A 27,762-nucleotide genomic window follows, 5' to 3' on the forward strand; every position below is an offset into this window, starting at 1 on the left:
TATCGTCTTAAAATATACGATGTTCCGAGTAGCGCAGTTTTTTGAAGTTCCGCTGATGTTATTGCGGGAAACTGCAATTTCTTGAAGTGTTTTGTAAAATTCTTGGACATGGTACCAAGTGCCCCGATGACAATGGGTATCACTATGACATGTTTCATCTATAATCATGTAGTTTCGATGGCCAGGACGCAATATTTCGTGATTTTTTCCAGTTCTTTTTCCTGGAATTATTATTAATATTATTATATACTTGATTCATTAAACTTGAAACTCAGTCAACTGAACTTCTTCTTCTTCTTCTTCTTCTTCTTCTTCTTCTTCTTCTTCTTCTTCTTCTTCTTATTATTATTATTATTATTATTATTATTATTATTATTATTATTATTATTATTATTATTATTATTATTACCCTGTTTCCCCCAAAATAAGATATCTCCTGATAATAAGCCCAATTGGGCTTTTGAGAGCATGGCAATAAGGCCAAGCGCTTATTTCAGGGTTCAGAAAAATATAAGACAGGGTTTTATTTTCAGGGAAACATGGTATTATTATTTACATAATGGGGGGGCATGCTTAGTAACTTGGATTTCTAAAAGGCAATGTAAGAAAAAAACTTTTATCTACAAGAGATCTCTTGGCATTTGCTGACTGCTGTCTCTACATTCTTCTTTTTTAAAAAATATGTGATAAATATCCTCAAAAAGTTGGCGGAGATGAAGTCTAACTTGATAGTAATGCTATTAATTTGGCAGGTCTTTAAATTTTTAAGCTTACTTTTTTTTAAAAAAAAAATGTGTAAGATTCATTCAACCCATAAAATTGGGTGGAAGGAGAACTCAATCTTTCTGGAGGTTGCCTAGTAAATAATTGCCGTAATTCCAGCGCAACATCAGAAATATCCCAAATATTTCTATTTCTCCAAAACTGAATTTGCAATCTCCTGCATGTTTATATACTTCCCATGTGTTTGCAAATCTCTATAAAGCCTTTATATTCTTTATTCTAACCACCGCGGAATCAACAAAAGGAAAGCTTCAAGTATTGTCTTTAAAAAAAACACCCAATATTAGATTTTAAGTTTACTTGTAAACAGCAATTCATCCGACTTTGTTCAACGGAGAGCAAGCTGCTAAAAAGTGATGCCTTTATAAACAATGAGAAACTTGGTTTCATTTTATTCGTTTGGGGACATCAAACACAATGTAAGCCATCGATAGAAGCCTGCATGGAATGAAAACAAATCATGATCTCATTTGCAAAGATGGCTAGAGAGTTGAAGCTTGGCTGTGAATCTTGGGGGTGGCAGATATTAAGGTACCACATTTCCCCGAAAATAAGACCGGGTCTTATATTAATTTTTGCTCCAAAAGAAGCATTAGGGCTTATTTTCTGGTTAGGTCTTATTTTGGGGGAAATAAGGAACTAAATGCATCCATCTGGCTGACAATCTTAACTGGGGCTTATTTTGGGGGCAGGGCTTATATTACGAGCATCCTTGGAAAAATCACGCTAGGACTTAAATTTTCTGTTTGGGTTTTATTTTGGGGTTTTATATGTCATTTTATATACATGTAGCGTACATAGGTGACACTATCAATCCAAGATGACACAGAAGAAATGTTATGTGTTTTGGAGTCTACACTACCAGAAGGTGTCATAACAACAAGGGCTAAATTCAGAAGGGGAAGTTTGCAGGTGCATCACCTTGGAGAAACCTGGAGGAGAACTTCATTCTTTGCCTGTCAGCTTCAGCAAATAGACATGATGGTGACGTTATCCATTCAGTGCTGTCGGACTTTTAGGGATGCTACGGTCTCTCCATACTTTCCAATCCTGCATTACCTTTTGTTGAGTTGTTCTGCACTCTGGCTGGTGACAGCTTTAATGGCGTCCAGCCACTGTGTTCTTTGGAGGCCTGGTTTCCTTTAAGCCAGGGGTCAGCCACCTGTGGCTCTGGAGCCGCATGTGGCTCTTTCATCCCTCTGTTGCAGCTCCCTGTTGCCAGTCAGCGCCACAATTTTGAGAGGACCTTCCGGTTTGGGGTGGGGAAGCATGGCGCACTAGGAGGAAACTCTATGGCAAGGGGCGGGTTTTCTGGTCAGCTCCACAATTGATAGGGCTTTCAGTTAAGACAGGTAGAGGAAAAAGGACGCCACGGTAGAAGGAGACTCTATGGTGGGGGAACCGGACAGCTCCAGAATTGAACGAGGGGCTTCCGCTTAGGACCTTTGTGGCTCCTGGTGTTTTCTTTTGTGTGGGAAACGGGTCCAAATGGCTCTTTGAGTGTTTAAAGTTGCCAACCCCTGCTTTAACTGCTAAAATATAATTGCTTTCTCTGGTGAATTCCCCCGCATCACACGGCCAAAATAAGTGAGATGCAGTTTCATGGTTTTTGCCTTCTAGTGACATGCCTGTTGCCTTGTTAGTCACCTTTGCTGTCCAAGGAATACGCAGGAGATCTCTCCAGGATTGCAGTTCAAACGAGTCTATTTTCTTCCCGTCTTCCTTTTTTTTTTAAGGTCCAACTTTCAGCAAAACGTAAGGACACCTTTCTTCCAGCCAGCTTAATATAAGTCCCCTTTTCTTTTGGAGGAAGAGGGCTCGTGGCAAAAAAAAAATTTTATTGGTGAGCTAGGGAACATGTCTGTGTATATATTACCTGCCGATGTCTTCTTAAGGGCTCAGTTTCTGCAATTCTTTCAATGGAATTGCTCCGATTTTACTCCTAGGTGCGTGACACAAAGCAGGAAATCTGACCATTTGCAACCGAGATTCATTGCAAATTGTGGCTGAGTGTAGCCGGCAAAAGTCCTCTCATTTTTTTTTTTCATTCAAAACGGGAAGAGGTGGAAGGGGTTTATTTAAAATATGTCATTTTTTTGCTCAAATTGCTGGATTTCGATCAAATCCAGCAGCATCTCCAGCAAGGGTGGTATTCGCTTACCGGTTCACAAATGTGAGCGTGCGCGCATGCGCCCGGCTTCAAAAACGTGCCTAAATAGGATGCATAGATCCAGGGTGGGCAGGCGGGGCCACCCACTATTTCCACTACCGGTTCGGGTGAACCGGTCTGAACCTGCTGAATACCATCTCTGATCTCCAGAAACAAAATAATGGGAATTCCCATTGTAAATGCAATTTTAAAAAAAAAAATTAAGGAAAAATATTACACAAGGCACCTTGCCCTCAATGAAGGGTTATCGGTTCGAAGCAGGACGTAGCCCTTTTCCAAAATCCATCAGCTGGCGTTGGAGCTAAGAAGTATTTTCTACCAAGGTGTCTTTAAGTGAAGGGTGGAAGAATGTTTTGTTTCTCTATTTCTCGAGAAAAGGGAAAAGAAGCTGGGGCGTCCATAAATCCTCTCTTCTCCTTCAGCCCAAAGCAAAATAAAGCAGATACGGAGATATAGCTCTTCCAAAGACGGGGTGGGCACAGCTGTGTTTTCTTTTGTTTCTTAATGGAAAAAGCAACTGAGCTTTAACTATAATTAAGCTGCTGGACACCATTTTAATGATGACTTGAAGTTACAGCGATCTGGAAGAGACCGCTTCTGATCATAGCAAGAGAGGCCCCGAAATGATGGGGGAAGCTCCTAACTTCCAGGGGAGGGAGGGGGGAAAAGATAGATATTTTTGAAAACCTCCAGTGACAGGAGCACCCACAAGTTTGGGAGGTGAGCTAACTGTTTTCACTGTCAGGAAATTTCCCCTTAGTTCTAAGGTTGGTTCTCTCCTTGATTAATTTCCATCCGTTGCTTCTTCTCCTGCCCCCGAAATGCTTTGGAGAATAGGTTGACCCCACAGGAGGTATTCAGCCGGTTTGGTCCGGTTCGCCCGAACCAATAGCGGAGATCGCGGGTAGACCTGCTCCTCCACCCCGCGCTATGCCGTCCTATTTAGGCACATTTTCGAGGCCGGGCACATGCGCGGAAAGCATGCGTGCAAGCAAGGCACATGCCGGTGGTAATAATATCTGAAACCCACCCCGCTGGTTGACCCCCTCAAATATTGGTAGACAGCTATCGTGTCCCCTCTAATCCTTCTCTGTAGACACATATCGTATGTTTTAACTTCCAGCCTCTTTATCATCTTTGTTGCTGTTCTCTGCACGCTTTTAAGAAGCCTTAACATCTCTTTGGTATTGTGGTGAGGACGTCCACCTGGGGAACGAACCAGGGAGCGCACTGCGCATCGTAACTTGTCTACTTAGGCTGCAAGTCCATCACTTAAGGCAGGGGTGTCAAACTCAAGGCCCGGGGGGGGGGCGAATCGGGAGGCCATGAGATGCTTAGATCTGGTCCGCGGGGTTGCCCTGGAAACAGCAAAGGACCAGCCCGCGGTGCTTCGGCCAGCAAAAACGGAGGTTGGCAGCTGAAAACAGGAGCCCGCTTTCGCTTGAAGAGCATTTGGGCCGCCCACAGGCACCCCTGACGCGAGTAATGTCGAGCGGGTCACGGCCACCTTGGCCACACCCATCCTGGCCCCCTGAGGTCAAACAAAACCCTGATGCGGCCCTCCATACAACCGAGTTTGATACCCCTGACTTAAGGCAATGAAAGAATGGGGTAAAAATACTCTCTTGTCCAGTGGTGGGTTTCTATCGGTTTTCCCCAGTTTTGGAGAACTGGTGGCGGCGGGAGGCTCCACACACCTGCCCAGAAGTCATCGTGGAGGTTCTGCGCATGGACAGAAGCGCCACTTGCGAGTGAAGGAAGCACACGCTCATGCTCCCAGTTCCAAACCAGTAACGAAGGTAAGTGAAAACCACTTACTGTCCCTGTCCCAATTTCACCTGACTTCTAACGGCAATCTGCAATGGGAATCCACCCGCTCAAGATTCTCCCAAGAGTTAGGAGGTGTATAAATTTAATAAGACCTCTTCTGCATGTTTCCAATCGATCACTCTTCGGTTTAATAAAGTCCTACTAACCCAAGAAAATGTGCAGGCTTGGTTCAAAGCACTGGATGGTGACTTCATGTCTTTAGGCTTTGAACTAAATATAAATCAGTTCCTCAAATAAAGAAACTTTTGAAAATAGCTGGGGTTTATTTTATTATTATTATTATTATTATTTCTGAGTTCGGCCAGGTGGGCCCCTGATGGAAGGCCTTTCTTAGGAACCAATTTCACTTCTCTGCTAGGAGGAATGCATCCCCGTTCCTCACCTTTTAATATACTAAGGGACCTTTATGTCTCTTTTAATTGGGGCATTAATGGCTTAATCGGATTTCTGCTTCAAGGCCATTTGGCAATGCTCAATTGCGGGTTACTGAGCTGCAGAATTAAATAAGGAATACATATCCTAAAAGCACTTTCCAAAAAAGTTGTATAAGCACAAAAAGATTCCCACTGGAAATGTTGGGAGAAGCTGGGTGAGTATCCTGATGGGAAGTTTGCCTCAGTTACACCCAGACCTAAAGTATCCATCCATCCATCCATCCATCCATCTATCTACCTACCTATCTACCTATCTCTCTATTTTATCTATCTATCTATCTATCTATCTATCTATCTATCTATCTATCTATCTATCTATCCTATTCTATTTGTATAGCCACCCAGCTCACATGAAAGTGACTCTGGGCAGCCTACTACCCTTAATTTTTTTTAAAAATCAATGAATATATAAAAGCAGGGACAATTTAGGGGCCTCTGGTGGCTCAGACTGCTAAGACAGTCTGTTACTAACAGCAGCTGCTTGCAATTACTGCAGGTTCAAGTCCCACCAGGCCCAAGGTTGACTCAGCCTTCCGTCCTTTATAAGGTAGATAAAATGAGGACCCAGATTGTTGGGGGCAATAAGTTGACTTTGTATATAATATACAAATGGATGAAGACTATTGCTTAACACAATGTAAGCCGCCCTAAGTCTTCGGAGAAGGGCGGGATATAAATGCAAATTTAAAAAAAATTAAAAAATAACTATAAAAAGGCACACAAAAGAGGAATTGATGGTATATAATAAGGGAGCTATTGAAAATTCTCCCTGGTGCCCTGGAACCCCCAAGACTGATAATATAACCAGGTCTCAAAGGATTTGCAGAAAGTCAAGAAGGAGAGAGGCTAATTTCATTAATATGTGACCATTTACCAACAGTGCATTCCTTTAGTTAATGCTACCTAATCTTTTCCTTCACCGCCATCACCAATAACTGTTATTAAGCCATCATATCATGATGGATAGAATTTGAGTAGGGCCAGGGAAATCCGGGCAGCTTCCCAGTCCACAGCCCATCTCAGAATCGCACCAAACAGACATTTGAACTAGTCAGTTTTTCTCAGCTTGGACTACCTTGCAGGGGTTGTTTGGGAAATATTGGAAAAATGCAAACAGTCCATCGGATTATGACATAAATTAGGAAAATTTGGGATTGTGCTGAAATGGACAGATTAACTTTAAAAATTAAAGATAAAGGAGACTCGAAATATTATTTTGTTGTTGTTAGTTGCAAAGTCATGTCCAACCCATTGCAACCCCATGGACAACGTTAATTATTAATTGTTAGTGTGGACAACAAAGATGTATAAAACTATGGATATAATGTTAAAAAAATTGTAATTAAGCTACTGTAAGTAGAAATTTAGTTGAAGTTCTTTTATTTTCTCTTTTTTTTAAGTTGTTTTACAGTAATTATTCTTAACATAGTACAGCTAGTTACTAGCTTGTATGTTAAGATTTACTAGTGGTGAAATGTAAAATTTGTATTATTATTATTATTATTATTATTATTATTATTATTATTATTATTATTATTATTATTTTAAAAGGGGGGTTGTTTTATTCTGTACGGCTAATTGAGCTCATGAAGCTGTAATGCAACAAACACATAAATATAAAAATAAAAAAATCTATAGCACTGTCAAGTTTATCAAATAGTGTTCGCCCCAAGTAGGTCAGTCCAAACCAAGTTACCCCTGGACATTGGTGCTTCAAAAGGCGGATCAAAGCCAGGAAAAGCAAGGCAATTCTGAGGTATAAAAAACTGTGGAGGGCTGTGGGGTGAGAGGGAAGGAATTTGATACACCTAAGAGCCTTAATTCTAAAAAAAAAAAAGAGAGAGAATGAAAGCAATATTTTAATTAGAGGCAATTAACAGGCACAGTTTAACTCTCCTGCACACTTTTGTGAAAAAGCTTTATGAATGGAGACACAGAAGCAGGAAGGTCAAAAAACGCACCCAGCAGATTCTCAAGGAATTTAACAATGTTACTAAAACCGAAACAAATATATATATATATATATTATCACAGTTTTGATAGTTGAGTTGGAGGGGGATTTCGCAAATTTGCAGCAAAACTGTCAAGCAATTAAAGGCAAGATACTTTGCACATGAACTTTAACTGCTAATTAAAAAAAAACCTTGCTTAATTGCATCGCGTTCAACCGAAAATGCATAAATGGCTTGGGTAGCGCTTCCAATATGCCTCCCAGCATCGAGTTAAGACACACGCAGGTAAACACACACACACATTAACAACAACAACAAACAGGAGTCATGGGGCAAGAGGAAAAAAACTTCCCAAGGGAAAGGAAGGTGTTGTAATCTTGTATATTCATATTTCTTTTTTTTTGTTTTGTTTCCTTCAACAGCAAGAAGGAAAACTTCTAAGACATTGGGAACCGGTGCGGACGAACAAACAAACAAACAAACCCCAGTGGAATAAACATCATAAAAAGCCACTAAAGCCACCAGCTTACCAGTTGTGCACACCCAATCACAACATCCTTTTGTCATCAGTAAAATGTTTTTCAACCAGGACGGTTTATTTTTCCTTCCCTCCCACACAAGCAGCTCCTGGATTCCGCACCACGCAACAACAGCTTTCCTCATCCAGCTAGCCTGCAAGAGGGCGGACTACAAATCCCATCTTCCCAAAGAAGCATGTCTCATAAAACAGGTGCAGGTAGTTAACTGAGGTCAATCATCGTGTTTATTTCTCACGTTTAGGTTTCTAGGGTCATTTATAGAGTGGACTGCCCACAAAATTTTATTTATTGATTTATTTGTTAGGTAAAAGTAAAGGTTCCCCTTGCACTTCTTAAACCAAAAGAAATTTTGGGCTCCGTTGTGGTCGCAAGCCAAGGACTACCTGTGCGTTTTCACCAGGGCACGAAGAGAAATTTTTAAAAAGGTAAAACAACTCCTTCAAGTTCACTTCTTCAACATCCAGGCAGGTTTTGGCAACCATGAATTGTTGTTTTGCTGCTGCCTCTGCCCTTCCTAAGTCTATATAGCCCTGGGGTTAAGCGTCTCCCTTCCCCCCACCCCCCAAAAAAAACAACCAACCTCATCCTTTAAAATAATTTAGCAATGTGCTGTCATTCACCGGATGTCCTCAGCCTGGTAGGAAGGCAGAGAAAGTTGACGGAGCACATGTATGTACGTTCACATACCACGTAAATTTGAGACGGTCCAGGATTCTGCAAACGACAACAAAAAAAACCACCCAAAAACAAACCGCTCTATTGCAGGTTGACCTTCACGGTTGCATAAATGGCTTCTGAATTGTCTCTGCTGGAGCAAAGGAATGGGAAAAGCCACATGAAAAGAGCGAGAATGCATCTGAAGCCCTCCTTCAGACATCCGTACCAACCAAGGTAGATCAAGCGACTTTTCTTTGAAGCTATTGCCCCCATCCCTTTTGAAGACAGGGGGTTAAGGGTGTGCGGCTTCCAATTTTAACCTTCTGGCTTTTTTTTCTACCGTCGCTCAACAGGCGTCAACACGCCTTCGCTTGCCAGTATGCTAGGTGCAAACTAGTTCTGCAGCAACGACTAGGGCAGTGATGGCCGCGCTCCGGAAAAGCCAAAACTTGGTTCTAGAACGCAGGCGCGCCCGACATGTACGCATGCGCAGACCGGTTTTTGACATTGTTGCACACGCAAAGGGATCGCGCTCTGGAAAAGCCGAACTTCCGCTAGAAAGGAAACTCCAGGATGGATCAAGTTCTGTGCAGCGTCTGGGTTGGGTGGATAGGGAGGTACCCAACTTTAAGACCGAGCCCCAAAAGAGAAGGAAGAAGAGAAGGGACAGCTGGGGAGGGAGGGGGGAGGGAAGAAAAGCCACTTTTTCGGCCTTCAATTCTCCCCCCTTCTTTCTCTCCTTGCCGTGTGTGACATCACAATGAGGGAACTTAATTGTGATGTCACAGAGGATTATGCTCAGAGGCAGGGAAATCCAGAGCAGCTCCTTCCCCCCCTTGGGAACAAAAGGAACTTTTTTCATGCAAATAGCAACCCCCCCCCTCAGTGCACCAAATAGAAAGGGTGTCTCTTTTCAGGCCCTATGAATGACAGGCATGAAGAGACAGGCCAGGGAAAATAAAATGTACAACACTCCAAAAGTCCCCGCCTGCTCTTTTGTGGTGCGGAAAAAAGCTCTCCTCTTTGGAACCCAGCTTTTCATTAGCCTCCATTCAGGAATTCTCAAGAGAGGGCTTTTCCCATAAAGGGGAAACCAAGTTTACCTCCCCTGTGGCTTCTTTTCAGGTGGGGTTAGATTTCCCCAGCCCAGCTGAGGCTCAAAACTGCGGAAAAAAGGCTCAAAACCACCGAAAAAGGGGGCTCCCTCCTCGGGAGGAACATGTTTGTTTGAAAGCGATCCCTTCGCACCAGATGGAGGGGCTGTAAATCAACTCTCCAAACACTTCAAAACCCTTATCAGGAATGGGCTGCCTTGGTGGAAGGCCGTCTCAGGCGCGATTCAGCAAGAAGGGGTTGGACTAGAAGGCCTCCAAGGTCCCTTTCAACTCTGTTGTTATATTATATTAAGATTAGGTGCCCCCTGAACGATATATCCCATTCGAAGGGAATGATATCCTATTCGCAGACTGCAGCGCTGGGAAATCCAAGTTTTTACTATTATGTAGGCCATGTTTTCAATTTTCTTTTTTTTTTCTTCCTTCCCTTCCACCCTCCCCTTCTGCTCTAAATCAGTGGACCCTTGTCTATTCTCTGGACTGCCTCTGGAAATCCTCTGATATAGGTTGACAGCAGGGGTGGTGTTCGGTTACTTTCCCTACCCGGTTCGCAAATGTGAGCGCACGCCCAGGCGCGTTTGCTTCGCTCGCACGCACCACTTGTGCGCTTGCGCTTTGCTTGCGTGCGTGCTTTTTGAGCATGCACTTATTTTTTTTTTTATTTGCATTTATATCCTGCCCTTCTCCGAAGACTCAGGGCGGCTTACACTGTGTTAAGCAACAGTCTTCATCCATTTGTATATTATATACAAAGTCAACTTATTGCCCCCAACAATCTGGGTCCTCATTTTACCTACCTTATAAAGGATGGAAGGCTGAGTCAACCTTGGGCCTGGTGGGACTTGAACCTGCAGTAATTGCAAGCAGCTGTGTTTTAAAACAGACTGTCTTAACAGTCTGAGCCAACAGAGGCCCTAACTTAGCCTTAACAATGTGCCTAAATAGGACGGCATAGAGCCGGATTGTGGGCGGGCCCACCTGCAATTTCCAGACTACCAGTTTGGGCAAACCGGCTGAATACTACCTCTGGTTGACAGGGAAGTTCTCTTCAGCCTGCCATGCCAAACATTACAGGTAAGTTAATCCTCGACTTACAACCGTTCGTTCAAAGTGACAACGGCACTGGGGGAAAAGTGACTTATGACCGTTCTTCACACTTACGACCGTTGCAGCATCCCGGGGGGGGGGTCACTTGATCAAAATTCACGTGCTTGGCAGCCGATTCAGATGTATGATCCTTGCAGTGTTCCCAAGGTGATGTCATCCCCTTTTTTTTCAAACTTGGCTTGTCAGAAGGTCGCAAAAGGAGGAATCACGTGATCTTCAGATTTATTTTATTTATTATTGATTAAATTTATATACCGCCCTTCTCCCAAAGGACTCAAGTTGGTGTACAGCCAGATAAAAACAGATTACATAAAAATTAAGAACATTTTAAAAATCTAATTCAATTCGGCCGAAACAAAATGAAAACTGTAATAGGACCATGCTAAAACCCATATAAAGTTAAAATTAGGCCAGTCCTGCGCGATAAAACAACCAGGTCTTTAGCTCGCGTCAGGTCAGGGAGCTGACGAATCCCTGGAGGCAGCTCATTCCAGAGGGCAGGTGCCCCCACAGAGAAGGCCCTCCCCCTGGAGATACAGTAATGGTCCTAAGTTAAGTATGAACCAGTTGCCAAGAGTTCTGAATTTTGATCCCCTGACAGAGGGTGGGGGGATGCTGAAATGGTTGTAAGAGTGGAAAAACGGTCGTAAGCTACTTTTTTCGGTGATGTTGTAACTTTGAAAGGTCACTAAACGACCTGTTGTTAAGTCGAGGACTAGCTCTATAGGCTTTCTTACCAAACCCCCCTGAAAATGGAAATTAAAGCATTGCAACAACAGGAGCTAGATTGAACAAAAGCATTGAAGCTGCCTACAATATATATGTATATTTGTTACCCCCAGTACATTTCCTGCCCAACTTCTCAATCCAGCCAAACAAAAGAGGAAAAGAAGAAGAGCAGGCTTAGATAAAGAAAAGGGAACTTACATTTCAAGCTGAATTCTGAAAGCCAGCAAAAATACAGCAGAAAAATCAAAATGGTGTGCCAACAACTCAAGATTTGGAAGACTTTCTGGAAATGGTGTTTAAAGAAAATCTCCTTTAAGACACTCCTATCCCCACCGAGGCACATCGATGGTAATTTTCTCGGGCAAAATAGCAAAATGCTTTTGCTAATGCTTTGCGTCAGGGTTTTTTTGTTGTTGTTCAATTTCTAGTCTATAAAGTATAAGACAGCCCAATTTACATTTCTGGGCATGTTCTCTCTCTCTTTCCTGACCTAACTGGAGAGAATGACTAAAATTTTATCTGTCTTAGATTTAAAAACAAAACAAAAAACAAAGCCTAAACTGCCTACAATTGCAAACACACGACAGGGAGACTCTGTGAACTCTTGATGTTTGTATGCTGTTCTTCGAAACCAGCTTACAACACTTCTTAAAAAAAAAAAAAAATCACCTGGGATGCAGGCAAACATGACATTTTTCCAGGAAAATAAATAAATAAATACCAAGCATGAGTGTTATTTCATTCACAATAACTTCACAGAAGGCAAGCTTAACCCCCGATTAGCACTCATTTCAGAACTCTCACGTTCTCTCCAGTAAATGTTTTATGTGCAATGGAGTATTTTTCCCCCCTCCTCACATTGCTTTAAAAATGTTCCATCGTGTGTGTGTAAAGGCAGAACCCGCACAAAATACGCACTTGTCCCTAAAACTCTGGGGGACTGGGAAAGCGATGGTTGAAGCTGCCCTCCCCACCCACCCCCCAAAAAAGTGGGAGAGGTGCCATTCAGAAGCAAAGTACCCCACTCTGCACATCAATAGTCTCAGATTTAATCTGGCTTGTTTGTTTTTTTTTATAAGCACAGGGCTAGTAGGGGGGAAAATATAATTTCTGAATCTCTGACTGTTGATTCCATAAGACGGATTCCTGTTTAGCTGTGTGTTTGCATTAGTTTGTTTTTTTAATTGTTTGATTTGTTGGAAAAGGATAGTAGCTTCAATTTTTTTGCTCAAAGTGCTGACATTCCCATTATTATTAGGGTGTGTCATTCCTCTAATTGCTTCAGCTATTAAGTGACTAAGGAGAACATCTTTTGTTTTACTGAAAATTCCTCTTTCCTTGGGCTCTGCAGCCTTCTGTGGGTTTTCTCCTCCTTCCACTAAAAATCTAAATAAGATCCTGGAAATTCTCTGGTAAATGGGTTCCCCCCCACCCCAGATCAGAAAGCGGGGGTGGGGGGTGGGGAGGGTATCCCGGGTTGCAAACGATGGGGGAGGGAGGAGGGAAAATAGCAATACTTCAAACTCAAGTCAGAAGCGCCACTCAACAAACTTTTCTTTCTGAACAGGAAATGGCATCCAGGAAGTTGGAAGATCGATTTCAGCACACGGGGAAGTTCCTGTCTGAAAAAAGTCGGCAAAAATGAGCCACCGAAGAGACATACGTAACCCCAAAAGCTTTCTCTGTTTTGAAAAACGTGCACGCACTTATCAATAGCCCAAAGGAAGTCCTCTTGTAAGTAACCCCCCCAAAAAAAACGATTTCTAGGAAGCCTCTGGAGGCAGAACGTGGTTTGATTGATGGAGTGCCATCGTCTTGGTGTCCATTCTTAACCACCAACACAGAAACTTTTCTCCAAGGGGATCCATCCTCATGCTCTAGTTCTCTCAATGGAGCATTCATTGCTGCTGTAATTGAATATATAGATCCCGCTTCATGCTGGTTGTTCTCTTCCTTCCTTCCTTCCATCTTGCCCAGAAATATGGAAGCTGTGTCCAAAATGTGACACAGATGGCCTTCAACTTCTATTAGTTTGCTTAGTAAACCTTCCAAGTCACAGCGGCACTGAAAAAAAAGTGACTTTTCCAGAGGTGGGATTCACTTACTGTTACTAGCGGTTCGCCCAGCACCGGAAATGTGAGCATCCGCACATACATGCGTCATAAACCACGGCAATGCGCACATATGTATAAACCACATACATACGTGGCGTCATAAACCACGGCAATGCGCTCGCGCAAGCCGTCCGCACATGTGGCCGACATCAAAAACACAGGGATATAAAACGGGATTGCGCCCGGGCGGGTGGCCCCTACACCTGCAGGTCCGCCACTATTGGTTCGCCCGAACTGGCTGAATTACACCTCTGCTTATGACTGTTTTTCCACACAACCACTGCATCATTCCTGTGGTCACGTGATCAAAATCCAGATGCTTGTCAACTGACTCATATTTAGGACGGTTGTGACTAACTTAACAACTGAAGTGATTCAACTTGCGGCAAGAAAGGAGGTGAAAATGGGGTGAAACTCACTCAACAAAAATCTCTTACTTAGCAACAGAAATTTTGGGCTGAATTGCGGTCGTAAGTCGAGGGCCACCTACAGTCTGTGCCTGGTCATTCGTACGTCGAGCTAGAACTCTGGATAGATTTGTTTTCCTGGCTATCCATGATATTCTTAAAACACCAAGATTGCAAAGGCGTTAATGCTCTTTAAAACCCATTTTTTGCCTCCAAAGAATATTGAAAGGGAAACCTTTTCCCTTTCAATCTTACATGACAACTAACCCAGAGAGGGAAAAAAGGGCTTCTATAATAATTACACCAGAAACAGGAAATGGGTTTGCCCACAACTCAATTGCACAGGCTTCAAATCACGGTTTTTCCCAGGGATTTACTGCCACGATGGGGGAAAAACTCGAGCGGCAGGCTTGCTGGTTCTACCACATTGTACAAATATTCTCCATAACAGGCCCTGCTTAGAGGGAGGCGACAAAAAATGAGAACCGAGAGAGAGGTGGAGTGTATCTTATTGCTACAGTCTATTAATTAAGGATATATTTCATGGTTATAAAGGGGATTCAGAAAATGCTATGATAGCACACTTGCCCATTGGTACTTTCCTTGTGCAATCATACATACTGAGAAATTTGCTTCGGAAGGTGAGATTAAAGGCTATCAGACCTTTCTTGCAAAAATCCACACAGCTATTAGAAGGCAGGGAACAAATACTGTACAGGAGGGGGGAAAAATTCTAACAGATTGTTCTCCAGTGGTCATAGATCATAGAAGACCAGAGCAGAGATTTATGGGTCAGGTATAAACCAAAAAACACAGGAAAAGACTAAAAAGGCATATATTTTCATGGCTATTTTTTCTCGCCACTAAAAGTCTTCCAAGACTCAGTAGCGTCCAAAGCTTCTGAAAAGGAATCCATATAGCAGAGGGTGCATGTTTGGTGAAGTCTCTCAAAACCCCACAGATGTGTGACATCTGGGTATCAGTGTATCTGAAACACTGGCCAGGGTGCTAGACTTTGCGTTGACCGAGACTTTCAGAAAAATAACACACCGGAGAGGAAGTGGCAGCATCATACTTCCACAGAGGCCTCTGGGCATCCATAAAAAAATAACAATATTATCTGACTGCAGGCTATGTCTGTAGCTGGAGCTCTTGTCAGCCGTTTCCCCCCCTCCAAAAAAAATAAGGTAACCTGGGATACAAGAATCCTGCAGGCAAATCTAAACCAAGAGGCTAATGTGAAATCTCAGCTACCCTGATAAACCACAGTTGAAGAACCCTATTTCCTTAATTTACTGGTGACAATTAACCTGTTCCTTGTAAAATCACACGAGGAGACATATGAACAGTTAAGCAGAACAGAACTGAGGCAGATTCTGAAACCTTCTGCTGCTTGCAAAGTCAAAAAGGCAGCTTCAGTTTCACCGCTTAAACTCATGGCATCCACAGATTTTATTCTGGCTTTTGAAAGTTTGCATCGTTTAACGACGAAAGGGGGTGGGAGGAAGCAAATGATGCAAGCCTTAAAAAGAAAATGAGAAGGTTGGGAGAGTTTGTGCAACACCATTTCAGTGAGCAGAAGAGAGGAAACAGAAGAAGGGAGGGGGACTAAGCCTCGCAGAAACTCCAGAAATTAAAATTCGAAAAGATGGGTTTCTGCAAAATTCCAAGGGCAGCACCTGAAGCTGGAAGGGTTCCAGCCTGCATCCTTCAACATATACTGGAGCTTCTGTTATATTTCACCCAGACTGCCTAACACTTAACATCCTGTCTGCTGCTTCAATGCCCTTACTCAACTGTTTTGAGACAGACATTACACAAACCGGCTAGCCAAAAGAAAAAAGAAAAAAAAAAGGGATTGGGAAACTAAGAGGCAATTAAGAGTCCATGACCTTATCCTTTTAACGTGATACCACTGACTCGAGCAGAACTTTGCAGAACAAACCAAAAAAAAAAAAAAAATGAAGAAGAAAGAAAAAGGAGGGAAAGAAGGATACAAATGTCATTTTTCTTGATTTGAGGCACACAATAAATATCATAGGAATCCAACCAGGCTGTGTTGTTGTTTTTTTCCTTGCGTCTGTTCAACTGTTATTTTATTATTATTGATTGGTGACTGATAGCGATTTATTCAACTCTAAAGACATGTGGGGGAAAATTCTGTCCCTGGGCATGTTTCCACACCTCAACCACAAAGATTCAAGCGGTCTCTATGTATTTCCTTTAAACCTTTGGAAAGGAAGTTACGTTTCACATACTTCTATTAAAACAAAATGTGCTTATGTTCTATAATATTCCTTGAACAGGGGCCTTGGAGGTAAAATAGAATATCCTGATAGGTAAGCGCTATTTTTTCCCCCTATATATTTGAGTATAACTAGAAATTTTCCCAATGGGCCTTCTTTACTCTTGACACCTTCTCATTAAGACTTCAGTAGACTGCAATCAAAATCATCCAAAAAGCACCCAATGGGTGATTTACTCAAATCAAGGCTGTATCTCAGTTAAAAAAAATAGTAATGGATTGAACATCTTAATAATGTCAAATTGTTTTATTAAAATTACCTATGGGTATATTAAAAAAAGAGAACATTCTCCCAGTTTGATTTATCAATGGAGTATCAATAGAATATCGCAGAATAGAGTAGCACAGAATAGAATAGAATAGAATAGAATAGAATAGAATAGAATAGAATTATTAGAACAGAATAGGGAAGAAGTAGAGTAGAGTAGAGTAGAGTAGAGTAGAGTAGAGTAGAGTAGAGTAGTAGAATAGAATAGGGAAGAAGTAGAGTAGAGTAGAGTAGAGTAGAATAGGGAAGAAGCAGAGTAGAGTAGAGTAGAGTAGAGTAGAGTAGAGTAGAGTAGAGTAGAATAGAATAGAATAGAATAGAATAGAATAGAATAGAATAGGGAAGAAGTAGAGTAGAGTAGAGTAGAGTAGAGTAGAGTAGAGTAGAGTAGAGTAGAGTAGAGTAGAGTAGAGTAGTAGAATAGAATAGGAAAGAAGTAGAGTAGAGTAGAGTAGAATAGGGAAGAAGTAAAGCAGAGTAGAGTAGAGTAGAGTAGAGTAGAGTAGAGTAGAGTAGAATAGAATAGAATAGAATAGAATAGAATAGAATAGAATAGAATAGAATAGAATAGAATAGAATAGAATAGAATAGAATAGAATAGAATAGGCTTTTTATCTGATTACACATAAAACAACTCTGGACCATCCTTTTTTATTCACACACAAAAAAGAAAATACCGGATTTTTGAAGCAAGATATTTATTTCTTCTATCTTTAATCTGCTACGTAAAAGGTGTTCCATCCAGTGCAACAGATAATGTCCTCTCCTATGACTTTAGCATGCACTTAAGGTCACATTGATTCATTAGATTAAATGTCGCATTCCTTTCTATAAAACGATCGCAGTATTCAGGCTTTTCTATCGTATTCCTTCAAATGCAAAATAAAATATAACCATGCTCCGGAAGATCAGGGATGCGTCCTCCAACAATAGCTTATTATACTTTCCCAATTGAAAAACTTATTATTGTTGTTCATTTGATGCTCCCAGATATATTGACTGTGCGGCAAGGGAATTTTGCCCGCAGATTCCAAAGATGCGCCATCCTGGCAATATTTGGAGAGCAGCACACATTGGAGAAGGGTGCATAAGTTTGCGTCTCACACCAAGCACAAAATGGGTTGTCTGTCTACAGCCTTGTTAAAAAGACACACACAGTGTGCTCACTAATAAAGCACGCAGGGGTCAGTATCCTGCAGTTCATGGTAATTTATTCATCAAAAAACACAGCCCCCCGCCCTCCTCCGGTTGCAATTCAAGAAGAGTTTGTTTTGAGAAACAATCTACCCAAAAGAGTTGCACTGGAAGAGTTATTCTTCCCAAGACAGGCGCTCCTTTATGGGTTTATGCCTTATACTAGTGATATGCTTCGTGCGTGTGCGCTCATCAGAGCCGCAACCAGGAAGAGGTGCTGCCCAGGGAGCATGCGCACGGCGGATAAGGTACTTCCGGCCAGCAAGTCTTGAGGTTACTGCCGCGCATGCGCACACGCCAAACAGCTAGCCAGCGCGTATGCTCACCCTGGAAAACGGAAGACCAGCTCTTCCGGTTTCAAGCAGTGCCGCGCGCATAAAGGCCAGCTGATCGTAGCATGCACATGCACGCCAGAAACCCGGAAGAAGAACGGGTGACGCCGCACGTGCCAGGCAACATGACTCTGCGTGCTACTTTGGGCACGCGTGGCGTAGGTTCTCCATCACGGACTGATACGAATGCGCGCTTTCGTCTCTGCCAATGCGTGGAGCAGCTCCAAGGTTCTACTGGGAGTAAGCTTGTGTTGCCGTTCTTTCTTCCGTCCCTGCCACCGATATTACTTTTCAGGTGGCTAGATAACTGCTCCTGGCTCCCAAACATGCAAACTGTCTCTCAAGATCACTTCAAAAAACGATATTCCCTCCAGCAGGGTCTGGTTTCCGCTTTTTTCTTTTATCCCTTATACAAGATCCTTTGGCTGCACTTGTTCGTAGAGGACGACCCACAATCCTCAACTGGAGCCATTCATTCAGTCACCCTTCCAAGTTACAACAACACTGTGACTTATGACCATATTTCATACTGACGACCACTGCAGCATCCCCGTGGTCACGTGATCAAAAACCAGGACACTTGGCAACTGGCATGTACTTGTGCCTGTTGCGGTGTCCCGGCGTCACGTGATCCCCTTCTGCCACCTTCTGACAGGCAGAGTCAGTCGAGTCACTAAACCACTAGGTTACTAACTTATCCACTGCAGCGATTCACTCAACAACGGTGGCAAAAAAGGTCGTAAAATTGGGCAAAACTCACTCAACCACTGCCTCGCTTAGCAACACAGATCTGGGGCTCAACTGTGGTCGTAAGCGCTGCTTGTAAATGTGCACAGTTGCCATTTCTTAGGTTCGACGTGTAACTTACTTTATCGTAAAACTTGACCTAGGGCAAGGCATTTTTAAGAAAAAAACATCACTATTTCCTATCTGCCCGACTCCAGATGTATGGACGTTGCGTTTCCCACAATTCTGATCGCGGCCATGGGGATTCTGGGAACTGAAGTCCCAACAGGCCCGAAATGTGCCAAGTTGAAAGAACAACTATACATACATACAACACTAATCTGACCATGATCTTTAAACAGTGCTCTCTCTACCAGCTACTTGTCCTTCTTGCAGACCTATGACGATATGTAAAAAAAAGCGCCTTCTTGAATTTGGAAAAGTTTGCTAAGCAGGCACATTCTGAGAAAAAAAGGGGTGGTGGTGAAATCAACTTGCAAATGAGGGAAATCCAGCAGGGTGCTCTCCTTTACTAGCTAGCATACGTGCAAAGCCACAAAACGGGTATTTAGTTTTAACACAATAGCACGCCATTACAGCTTAACAGAGTAAACCCAGCCAAAGTCACACATTCCATTAAGTCCAGATAGCCTGGTTGGTGCATAACTAAGCTATAAATCATGGCTAACATGACTAAGTCTGCACAATCACACTAAGCCAAAGCTCAGTCTATACCCAGTGCAAAAGAAATACTCCCCAAGAAAAGTATCCTGGTTTAGTACCGTGTTTCCCCCAAAAATAAGACCGGGTCTTATATTAATTTTTGCCCCAAAAGATGCGTTAGGGCTTATTTTCTGGTTAGGTTTTATTTTTGGGGAAATGTGGTACTAAATGCACCCATTTGGCTGACAATCTTAATATTTTTTTTTATTTGAATTTATATCCCGCCCTTCTCCAAAGACTCAGGGCGGCTTACACTATGTCAAGCAATAGTCTTCATCCATTTGTATATTATATACAAAGTCAATTTATTGCCCCCAACAATCTGGGTCCTCATTTTACCTACCTTATAAAGGATGGAAGGCTGAGTCAACCTTGGGCCTGGTGGGGCTTGAACCTGCAGTAATTACAAGCAGCTGCTGTTAATAACAGACAGCATTAGTCTGTTGAGCCACCAGAGGCCCTATTGGGGCCTTATTTTGGGGGAAGGGCTTATATTACGAGCATCCTGAAAAATCAGGCTAGGACTTATTTTCTGGTTGGGTCTTATTTTTGAGGAAACAGGGTTATTAGATGCAGATTCAATACAGTGTGGTGATTTCAGCAGCCACAAGGCTTCAGAATTTTTGCGTTGAAGCTAATTGCAGGAAAGCACAGACAGATTAGTTCAAAAGTAGACAACCTGGTATTTTTTTCATGTCTCAGGCAACCACTATAATAAGCTCTTTTAACCATGACGACAAAGAAAAAAAAGGCTGTAAAGGAAAACACTTCAAAATACCTAGAAATTTGAGTGTTCCACAAGAAAAAGGGGTTCTTGTTTTCAGACACATCATCAAACAAACAGAAAGTAGGAATCAGCCAGCTCTTGTCTGGAGTTGTGCAAAAAGTTATCACGGAAAAGGGAGAAAAACCCAAGAAAAAGAAACATACCACATTTTTGGAGGTAGGGGAAACACAGGAGAACAAAGTCCAGCAGTGGCTTTAAAGAGATTTCAAAGTCCATATGGGAAAGATTAATCCCAAGAAAAATAAAGGAAAAATGTTAAAATGTCCAGGAAGTGCCAAAAGAAATAGGCTTAACTCCAGCAGTAAATAATAAATAAAACATAGATCAGTGTTTCTCAACTTTTGCGGCTTTCAGACGTGCGGACTTCAACTCCCAGAATTCCCCCAGTCAGTATCACTGAATAAGCACAGGAAGTCCTCAACATACAACTGTTTGTTTAATGGCCATTCGAAGTTACAATGGCAGTGAAAAAAAGTGATTTATGACCATTTTTCACACTTAACGGACCAGTGAAGCGTCCCAGTGGTCACATGATCAAAATTAATACACTTGGCAACTGGCATGTATTTATGACAGTTCCAGTGTCCCAGAGTCATGTGATCTCCTTTTGCGACCTTCTGACAAGCAAAATCAATGGGGAAGCCAGGTTCACTTAACAACCCCGTTAATAAGAAAGTTCTCGAGTTACGACCACAACTGAGCCCAAAATTTACGTTGCTAAGTGAAACATTCCTTAAAGTGATCTTGTCCCCTTTCATGACTGTTCTCGCCACATTTGTTAAGTGAATCACTGCTGCAGTTGTTAAATTAACGACACCGTTGTTAAGTGACTTTGCTTGACGGAAGGTCACAAAAGGGGGATCACTTGACACACACACACTACAAACCGTCGTAAATGTGAATCAGTGGTCAAGCATCTCAAATGTGAATCACGTGACCCTGGGGAATGCTGCAACGGTCATAAGTGTGAAAAACAGTCGCTAAGTGACTGTTGTAAGTGAAGGCAGTCGCAAGCAATACAACAGTACTTGGCAAAGGTTAAAACGGGAAAGAGAAGTTAGCCAAGCCAAAATTTAGGCAGCCCAGGGCAAGATTACGTGAGATTTACTCCCCTGCTCCCCCACCCACCATTTCCTCCCTCTTGGATCTCAACTTTATTTTAATGTTATTCATCTCTCGCCACAATCTTATATGCAAGGTTTATTATTCTGCAGATGATTATTTGCTGCACTGTTAACTATTCTCTTGGCTCTGTGTTGGATGGAAACAGGATCTGATGAGCAGAAGGGAGAAAAATCATGGAAGGCAGTACGTTAAACTGAGAGGCAGGTATCAAGGCCTTCCCAAAATACAAGCGCTTACAGCCAAATTCAAGCATTCACACAAAGCAGAAGCAGCAGCTAAAACTAGCCTTCAAGTTCACTCTATAATCACAACATGGCTTAAACTGTGGGGGTCTACCTCTCTCGTCCTGGCTGGTTTAAACCAAAGCAAATGGGGTCAATTTTAGAATCGCGGGGGAGGAAAAATACTTCTAACCTGCATTCTCTTAAAAAGAGAACCTTCCACAAGTTTTATGGTAGATTGAAAAAAAAAAAAGAAAGAAAAAAAACCCCCGGAGAAATGAAATCAAAGAAACGCTTTTAAAAAGCCGTAAAGATCCCTTCGCTTCCCACTACTGCTGCTTGCTCTTTTGTCTGGAATAAAGAATACATGGGTTGGATTAGATGACCTCGTGGGGTACTTCGGAGCGACCTTTGTTCGTTTTCAGAATCAGAATTCCCACCATTTTGGGAATTTATTTCTGCAACTCAAAAAGCCTCGTTTCTTTTAAGAGTCTTTATTTGGCAGAGCTATAGAAATAAACCCGGATCTGCTAGGAAATGTACATTTTGAAGTTTTTACTCCTGGCTCAGCAAACAGATTTCTGACACTTTAAAAAAAAAAAAATGCTAGGACTTATAATGAAAGTACATCCCCCCCTCCCCAAATACATCCTTTTTTCACTGTTCCTCCTCTTCCTTTTCATACCCAGGAAGAACATTCAAGCCAACTGCCACTTTTAGCCCATGATTAGCCAAAGAGAGACAAGCTATTAACGCCGCATCCAGCCTGGTCTAGGAGAGATAATGTGCAGTCTTTAGACTCCAATGTTCTGACAATAGCTCTCACACTGACGCTCTGGGAGGATGGAGGAGGAAAGGAAAAGAAGGGGGGGAAGTCCCCCAGAAAATGGCTTCCTCTTCTTCAAAAAAAAAAAGTGGAAACTCAAGAGCAAACACAAGGAGGAAGGGAGGAATTAAAAAAAAATGTCTTTTTGTTCTGCCCCTTTTTAAAATTTATTTATTTTATTATTGGGCTCCTCTGCGGTGCATGCCCTTCGGGCAGACCAGTGGCCTCAAAGTTGTGGGTTGAGTGGGTGGGTTTCTCCAAAATAAGATGCAGAGGAATTTAAAGAGAGAGAGAGAGAGAGAGAGAGAAAAAACGCCTTTATGGAAGGCATCCCCCACCTCCACCTGCCTGCCAGCAATCAGGTGATTTTCTTGGGATTTACAGATTTGTAAATCTCCCAGAGGGGACTTAAAAATTTTTCCCCTTTTGTTGTTGTTGGGTTTTTTTAAGGCAATGGGGGAGGCAGACTAAATTTCACCGATTTTTTTTTTTTTAATTTTATTTTCAAGACACCCCCCTAACCTTTCTACTTTATTCCCCTAGGCCTGGTGCCAAGGCATGGCTTCCGCACCGCGCCACTTTCTCACCCAACCACCAACCCCAGGGATTCTGGGAACCGAACACGGTTTTGCAGATGAAATAAAGAGGATATTGTACCAATGTCCTCTCAAAGCTGTCTTGGCTGGGCAGTTTCCCCAGTTGCCTGTCATGGTTGAAAAGTAACTGTAGCAGCCTAGACTAGGACACATCGATTTCCGGAGTGTATATTTAACCCACGTACAAAAATTGTTGGCAAGGCAGCTTACAACCAGACAATGCTGGGTATCAAAAAATAAACAGTCTGTGCACACATCCTAAACCCCAATCGTATTTATATGTGCACTGAATTAGTACAATCGGAATCACTCGGATTATGCGTTTATTGATTGGTTAAAATTTCTCCCTATGTGAAATGCTAAAAAGACTGATGACTGGAGAGGAGGTGGGGGGAGAGGGAGAAACACCTTGGATTTCTTCAAATCAGCAATAATGTATAATATGACAATTCTCTGATAAATTGGGAAGGAAAGAGATTAATTAACTACTACTTTCTCTTAAAGTTCATGCACTTTATAGAGTTCCCGGCAGGGCGATGAAAACTACGCAACATAATTCTCCATTTTTAAGAAATGCCACTGCAGCGCAGCAAACCTTTCTGCGTGCCCTATGTAAATTTAACCACAAAATACAACACAAGAGGGGAACAGACCAGAAATCAGAAAGGCAAGTGCATGTCAGAATGCAGAAAGACACAAGGGCTAATAATCGCATATCTTTCTTTGACCCAAGGATACAAGGGCACAAGTTTTGAGAGACTACGGCCACATTCCCCAAATTAAAAAAAAAGACAAAGGGTTTATTTTGATAGAAAGTCACTGCATTCTGCCCGTTCCCAAAGATGGACAAAACACCTTATGCATAGTATCCCGAATCTGTATCTTTCCATTTAATTTTTTTTTCTTGCTGATGTAGCCTTTTTTTTTTTTTTGCACATCTGTAAATCTCCTTTACACACCAAAGGGTTGTTCTGTTTCACCCACATTACTGCAAACTGAGTTTTGGCACAGCAGCGTAAGCCTCTGCTGTGTGCACAAAGCCAGTTTTGGAGATACACACACACACACACAAGCCTCTTGCCAGAAGTACAGCTGCACGCTTACTTAAAAAACTGAGGAAAAGCACATAGTTTGGATTTATACTCCATCTTTTTACCCAAGCAAGAACTCGAGATAACTTGCTTCCAAAAGTGGGAAGAAAAAAAGAGAGAGACCATCTGGCACAGCACAACTGCCTTAAGCAGATTCCAAGAACGTTATTAGCTATTTATTTCAAGATTCATTCACAGTCCTCACCGTTATGTTAATTCCAGGAAGGTCAGAATACCATAAGCCCCAACCAGGTAGCAGGCTACAAAAAACTGACCCATGCATGATATAAGGAAGCTTGAAGGATTGGGTAAGATCCCCTCTGCCAAGAGGTAAACGTCCCAAGCACTGAGCAACCTCCCTTGCGGGACTTTGGGCTTAGAGTTCGAATCTCTCTTTGAGGTCGGCTGAAATCCCAACAGCCTGGCATTATATAGGAGCCACCATTGACTTTCCAGTTATCAGCATCCTCCTTTGAAGTGGGTGGGGGACACCACAAGACCCCCAGTCTCCCCTCCCCCAAATATAAAGACCCCCCCCCTCTCCTGCCCCCAAGCCCCTGCTCACCCTGGGCGCCTTCCTCTTGTACCGATGGCTGTAGTCAAACTTCTCCTTCATCTCGTCCAGGCACTGGCTCAGCCTGGCTTTCTCTTCCTTGCTGCCATAATCCTGGCTGAGGAGGATGTAGGCTCGCCAGTTAGCCGAGTCGAAGCCCCAATGGCAAGTTCGGTTCTCCAGGGCTTTGTGGGAATGGATGACAAACTTATGCGGCGGGTACATGAGCCGGCAGTCGAGGCACTGGATGCAAGGGGCGCCGGGGCTGCTGTAGAGCTCGGGCACCAGCAGGCCTTTGCATTTGCCAAAGCACTCGTGGTAGATTTTGAAGCTCCGCTCGGTCAGCTCCAGTTCGAGCTCCAAAGCGCTGCCGGCGCCGGAAAGGTCTTTCTTGCAGCGGCCCGGCGGGAAGGCTCCCCCGTAGAGTAAGGCGTTGCAGAGCCGTTCGGCGTCGGTCTTGGTGATGAGACCGCAGGAGGGCGCCGAGAAAGGCAGGATGCCCATGACTTTGAGGATCTCCAGCTGGTCGGCGGTGCAGCGGGAGCAGTAGACGTGCAGCTCGTCGCAGACGGCGTTGATCTGCTGGAGGGAGAAGTCGCGCAGGACGGAGTTGAGGATCTGGGGCAGGCAGAGCCGCTTCTCGCCGCCCACCACGAAGCAGGAGATGGTCTCCCCTTCCAGGACCGTCTCGCAGCGCTCCGTCGAGCGGTCCGACGGCATGAAGAAAGGGCCCGGCATCACCGGAGGCGGCGGAGGAGGGATGGGAGGCAGCGGCGGCAGAGGCGGCTCGGGGGCCACGGCGGCGGCCGAGGAAGAAGAGGAGGACGACGAAGACACGGCCACCGCCGCCGCCGCCGCTTCCTTGGCGCTCTCCCGCTTGTAAAGCTCCTGAGCCCACCGAGCCGAGAAGGCAGCCGGGCCGCCCAAAGAGCTCATGGAGCTGAGATGAAACTGCTCCAGGGTTTTCTGCAGCCCCGGGTGAGGCTGGAAACCGCTCCGAGGGACCGTCTCCATCTTCGGCGGCTTGCCGGCGGCGGCGGCGGCGGCCCCCCCGCGTCCCTGGTTCCTGCGGCGCCGAATCTTTCCTTTTGCCTGGGGGGCCCCGCGGGAAAGGCGCCCCAATTCCAGCCTGGGGTGATGGGTGGTTGGGAGGGGGGGGTTTGGGGAAGGGCGGCTTCTTTCTCGGGGCTCTTTTCCAAGCGCAAGGGAGACGGGGGTGCGGTGGGGAGGGGGGGTGTTTTCAAAAAAACAGCCCTCCCCCAAAAGCCGCCCTCCTCTCCTTCGGATGGGACGCCGCGGTCCTCTCTTAACGCCGGATGGGCGAGAAGGAGCCAGGCACCATCTCACATTTCTCGGCTTGCTTTCTTTCTTTCTTTTTTTTTTCCTCCCTTCTGGGTGCGCGGGGCGCTTCTTCTCTTCTCCCGACGCCCCCCCCTCTTCTCACCTCCCAAGTTTCAGGGGTGCAAAAAAAAAAAAACCAACTGAAGAATTTCTCTCTCGGCCCCGCAGCCCAAAAAAAAAACAACAGGGGAGGGGAAAGCGAGAGAAAAACTAGACCTTCGGGGAAGAGGGAGAGAGAGAGAGAGAGAGAGGAAAAAAGTTATAAAAAGAAGGGGGCGAGAGAGAAAGCTCTCGGGGTGGGACACACACACACCCCACTCTTCTGTGGGGGGGGGAAACCTCTCCACTCCCACCCACCCCCAAAACTAAAGAGCGGGGGGGGGATAAAAAAGCGATCTGGAGGGAGGGAGGGAGAAGGGAGGGGGGGGGGAAAGGGCGGGCTGTTAGTAACCCTGGGGAGCGCCGTCCGAGGTCCAAGCGGCAACTCCTGGCGGCGGGGAAGCCGATGCCCTTCTGTCCATGTCCGCCACCAAGCCGATCAAGAGGCGAAGAGATCCCGGGGGTCCCCCGGATCGTCCCCCTTGCCCAGCGGGGAAGGGAGGAGAAAAATCGCTGCGGCGGCTGCTGCTGTCTGTCTGTCCGCCGAGGACCGGGGTTTGTCCTTGTGATCGCGCCCCTCTTGTCTCGGGGTGGGGTGCGGGGGGCGTCCGTCCGGTCCTGCTCACCTCCTCCTTCGCTCGTCTGCCCGATCCAGCCCGGAGTGAGGACGCTCGGGCGGCGCTGAGCTCATGCGGGCGGGCAGGCGATCTGGCGGGGCGCTGCTGCTTGCTGCTGCTGCTTGCTGCTCCTCCTCTCCGTCCGCCGCCGCCGCCGCCTCCTCCTCCTCCTCCTCTCTGTTTGTTGGTGTCTGCTCAGCTCTTGAATGCCAGCCAAGAATGTGACCAACTCCCCAGGCTGGGCTCTTCCAGGAACCGGCGCCGCCTCCCCCCGGCTCGCCTCTCCTCCTCCTCCTCTGCTGCCGCCGCCGCCGCCTCCTCGTTCCGCAAAAGGCGAGCAAAGCCTCGCACATGCGCGCGGGCCCTACACAGACAGAGCGAGAAGCGGGGGTGGAGCAGCCCGGCTGGACAAGGCTGCCAAAGAGGGTTGGATATAAAAAAAAGCCTGTGGTTGCCAGACCTCAGGCCTGCGCAGAAAGACGGAGCGGCAGGGCGGGTTTTGCGCGCGCTCGGCTTTCCCAAAAGGGGTTTAAAAGGGAGGGAGGGAGGGTGGGTGGGTGGATAAATGGGGAGGAGGAGGGGGGAGGTTGGAAGCACGTGGGATGTTCAGGCATGCAGGGAGGGGCATCCACACACAGTCCAGGTGGAAAGGGGCGGACAGGTTAAAGACTAGCCAGGTAGTACTACTTCAGCTTCAATCGCAATATTACAAGAGCAAAAAATAGATTCAAGCTTAAATGTCAACCGCTTCAAACTTGATTGCAGAAAATATGACTTCTGCAACAGAGTTGTTAACGCCTGGAACTCATTACCTGACTCCATAGTCTCTACTCAAAATCCCAAAATCTTCAACCAAAAACTGTCTACTATTGACCTCACCCCATTCCTAAGAGGGCTATAAGGGGCGTGCATAAGAGCACAAAAGTGCCTCCCATTCCTGTCCTATTGTTCCCTTCATTATATCAAATTAATATAGTTGATGCATATTTTTTTACTTATATATATATATATACATTCTTCAAGATACGTTGTTTTATTTATGACAATCTTTGTGATAAAAAAAAAATTAGTACAAGCCGATATCCCTTATCCCAGGGCTCTCCAACCTTGGCAAGTTTAAG

General features: G+C 44.4%; 1 protein-coding gene across 1 annotated transcript in view; it reads right to left on the bottom strand.

Annotated features, from left to right (window-relative positions):
• Nucleotides 1-26,018, bottom strand: part of SKI (SKI proto-oncogene) — a 132,083-nt gene extending 106,065 nt beyond the window's left edge. The window contains exon 1 of the mRNA XM_058161224.1: nucleotides 24,597-26,018. Within this exon, the coding sequence (XP_058017207.1) occupies nucleotides 24,597-25,598 (1,002 nt within the window). The 5' untranslated portion in view covers nucleotides 25,599-26,018. The remainder of the gene's footprint in view (nucleotides 1-24,596) is intronic.
• Nucleotides 26,019-27,762: the final 1,744 nt, after the last annotated feature.

Source organism: Ahaetulla prasina, chromosome 18 (assembly GCF_028640845.1).
Source record: "Ahaetulla prasina isolate Xishuangbanna chromosome 18, ASM2864084v1, whole genome shotgun sequence".
Classification (NCBI taxonomy): domain Eukaryota; kingdom Metazoa; phylum Chordata; class Lepidosauria; order Squamata; family Colubridae; genus Ahaetulla; species Ahaetulla prasina.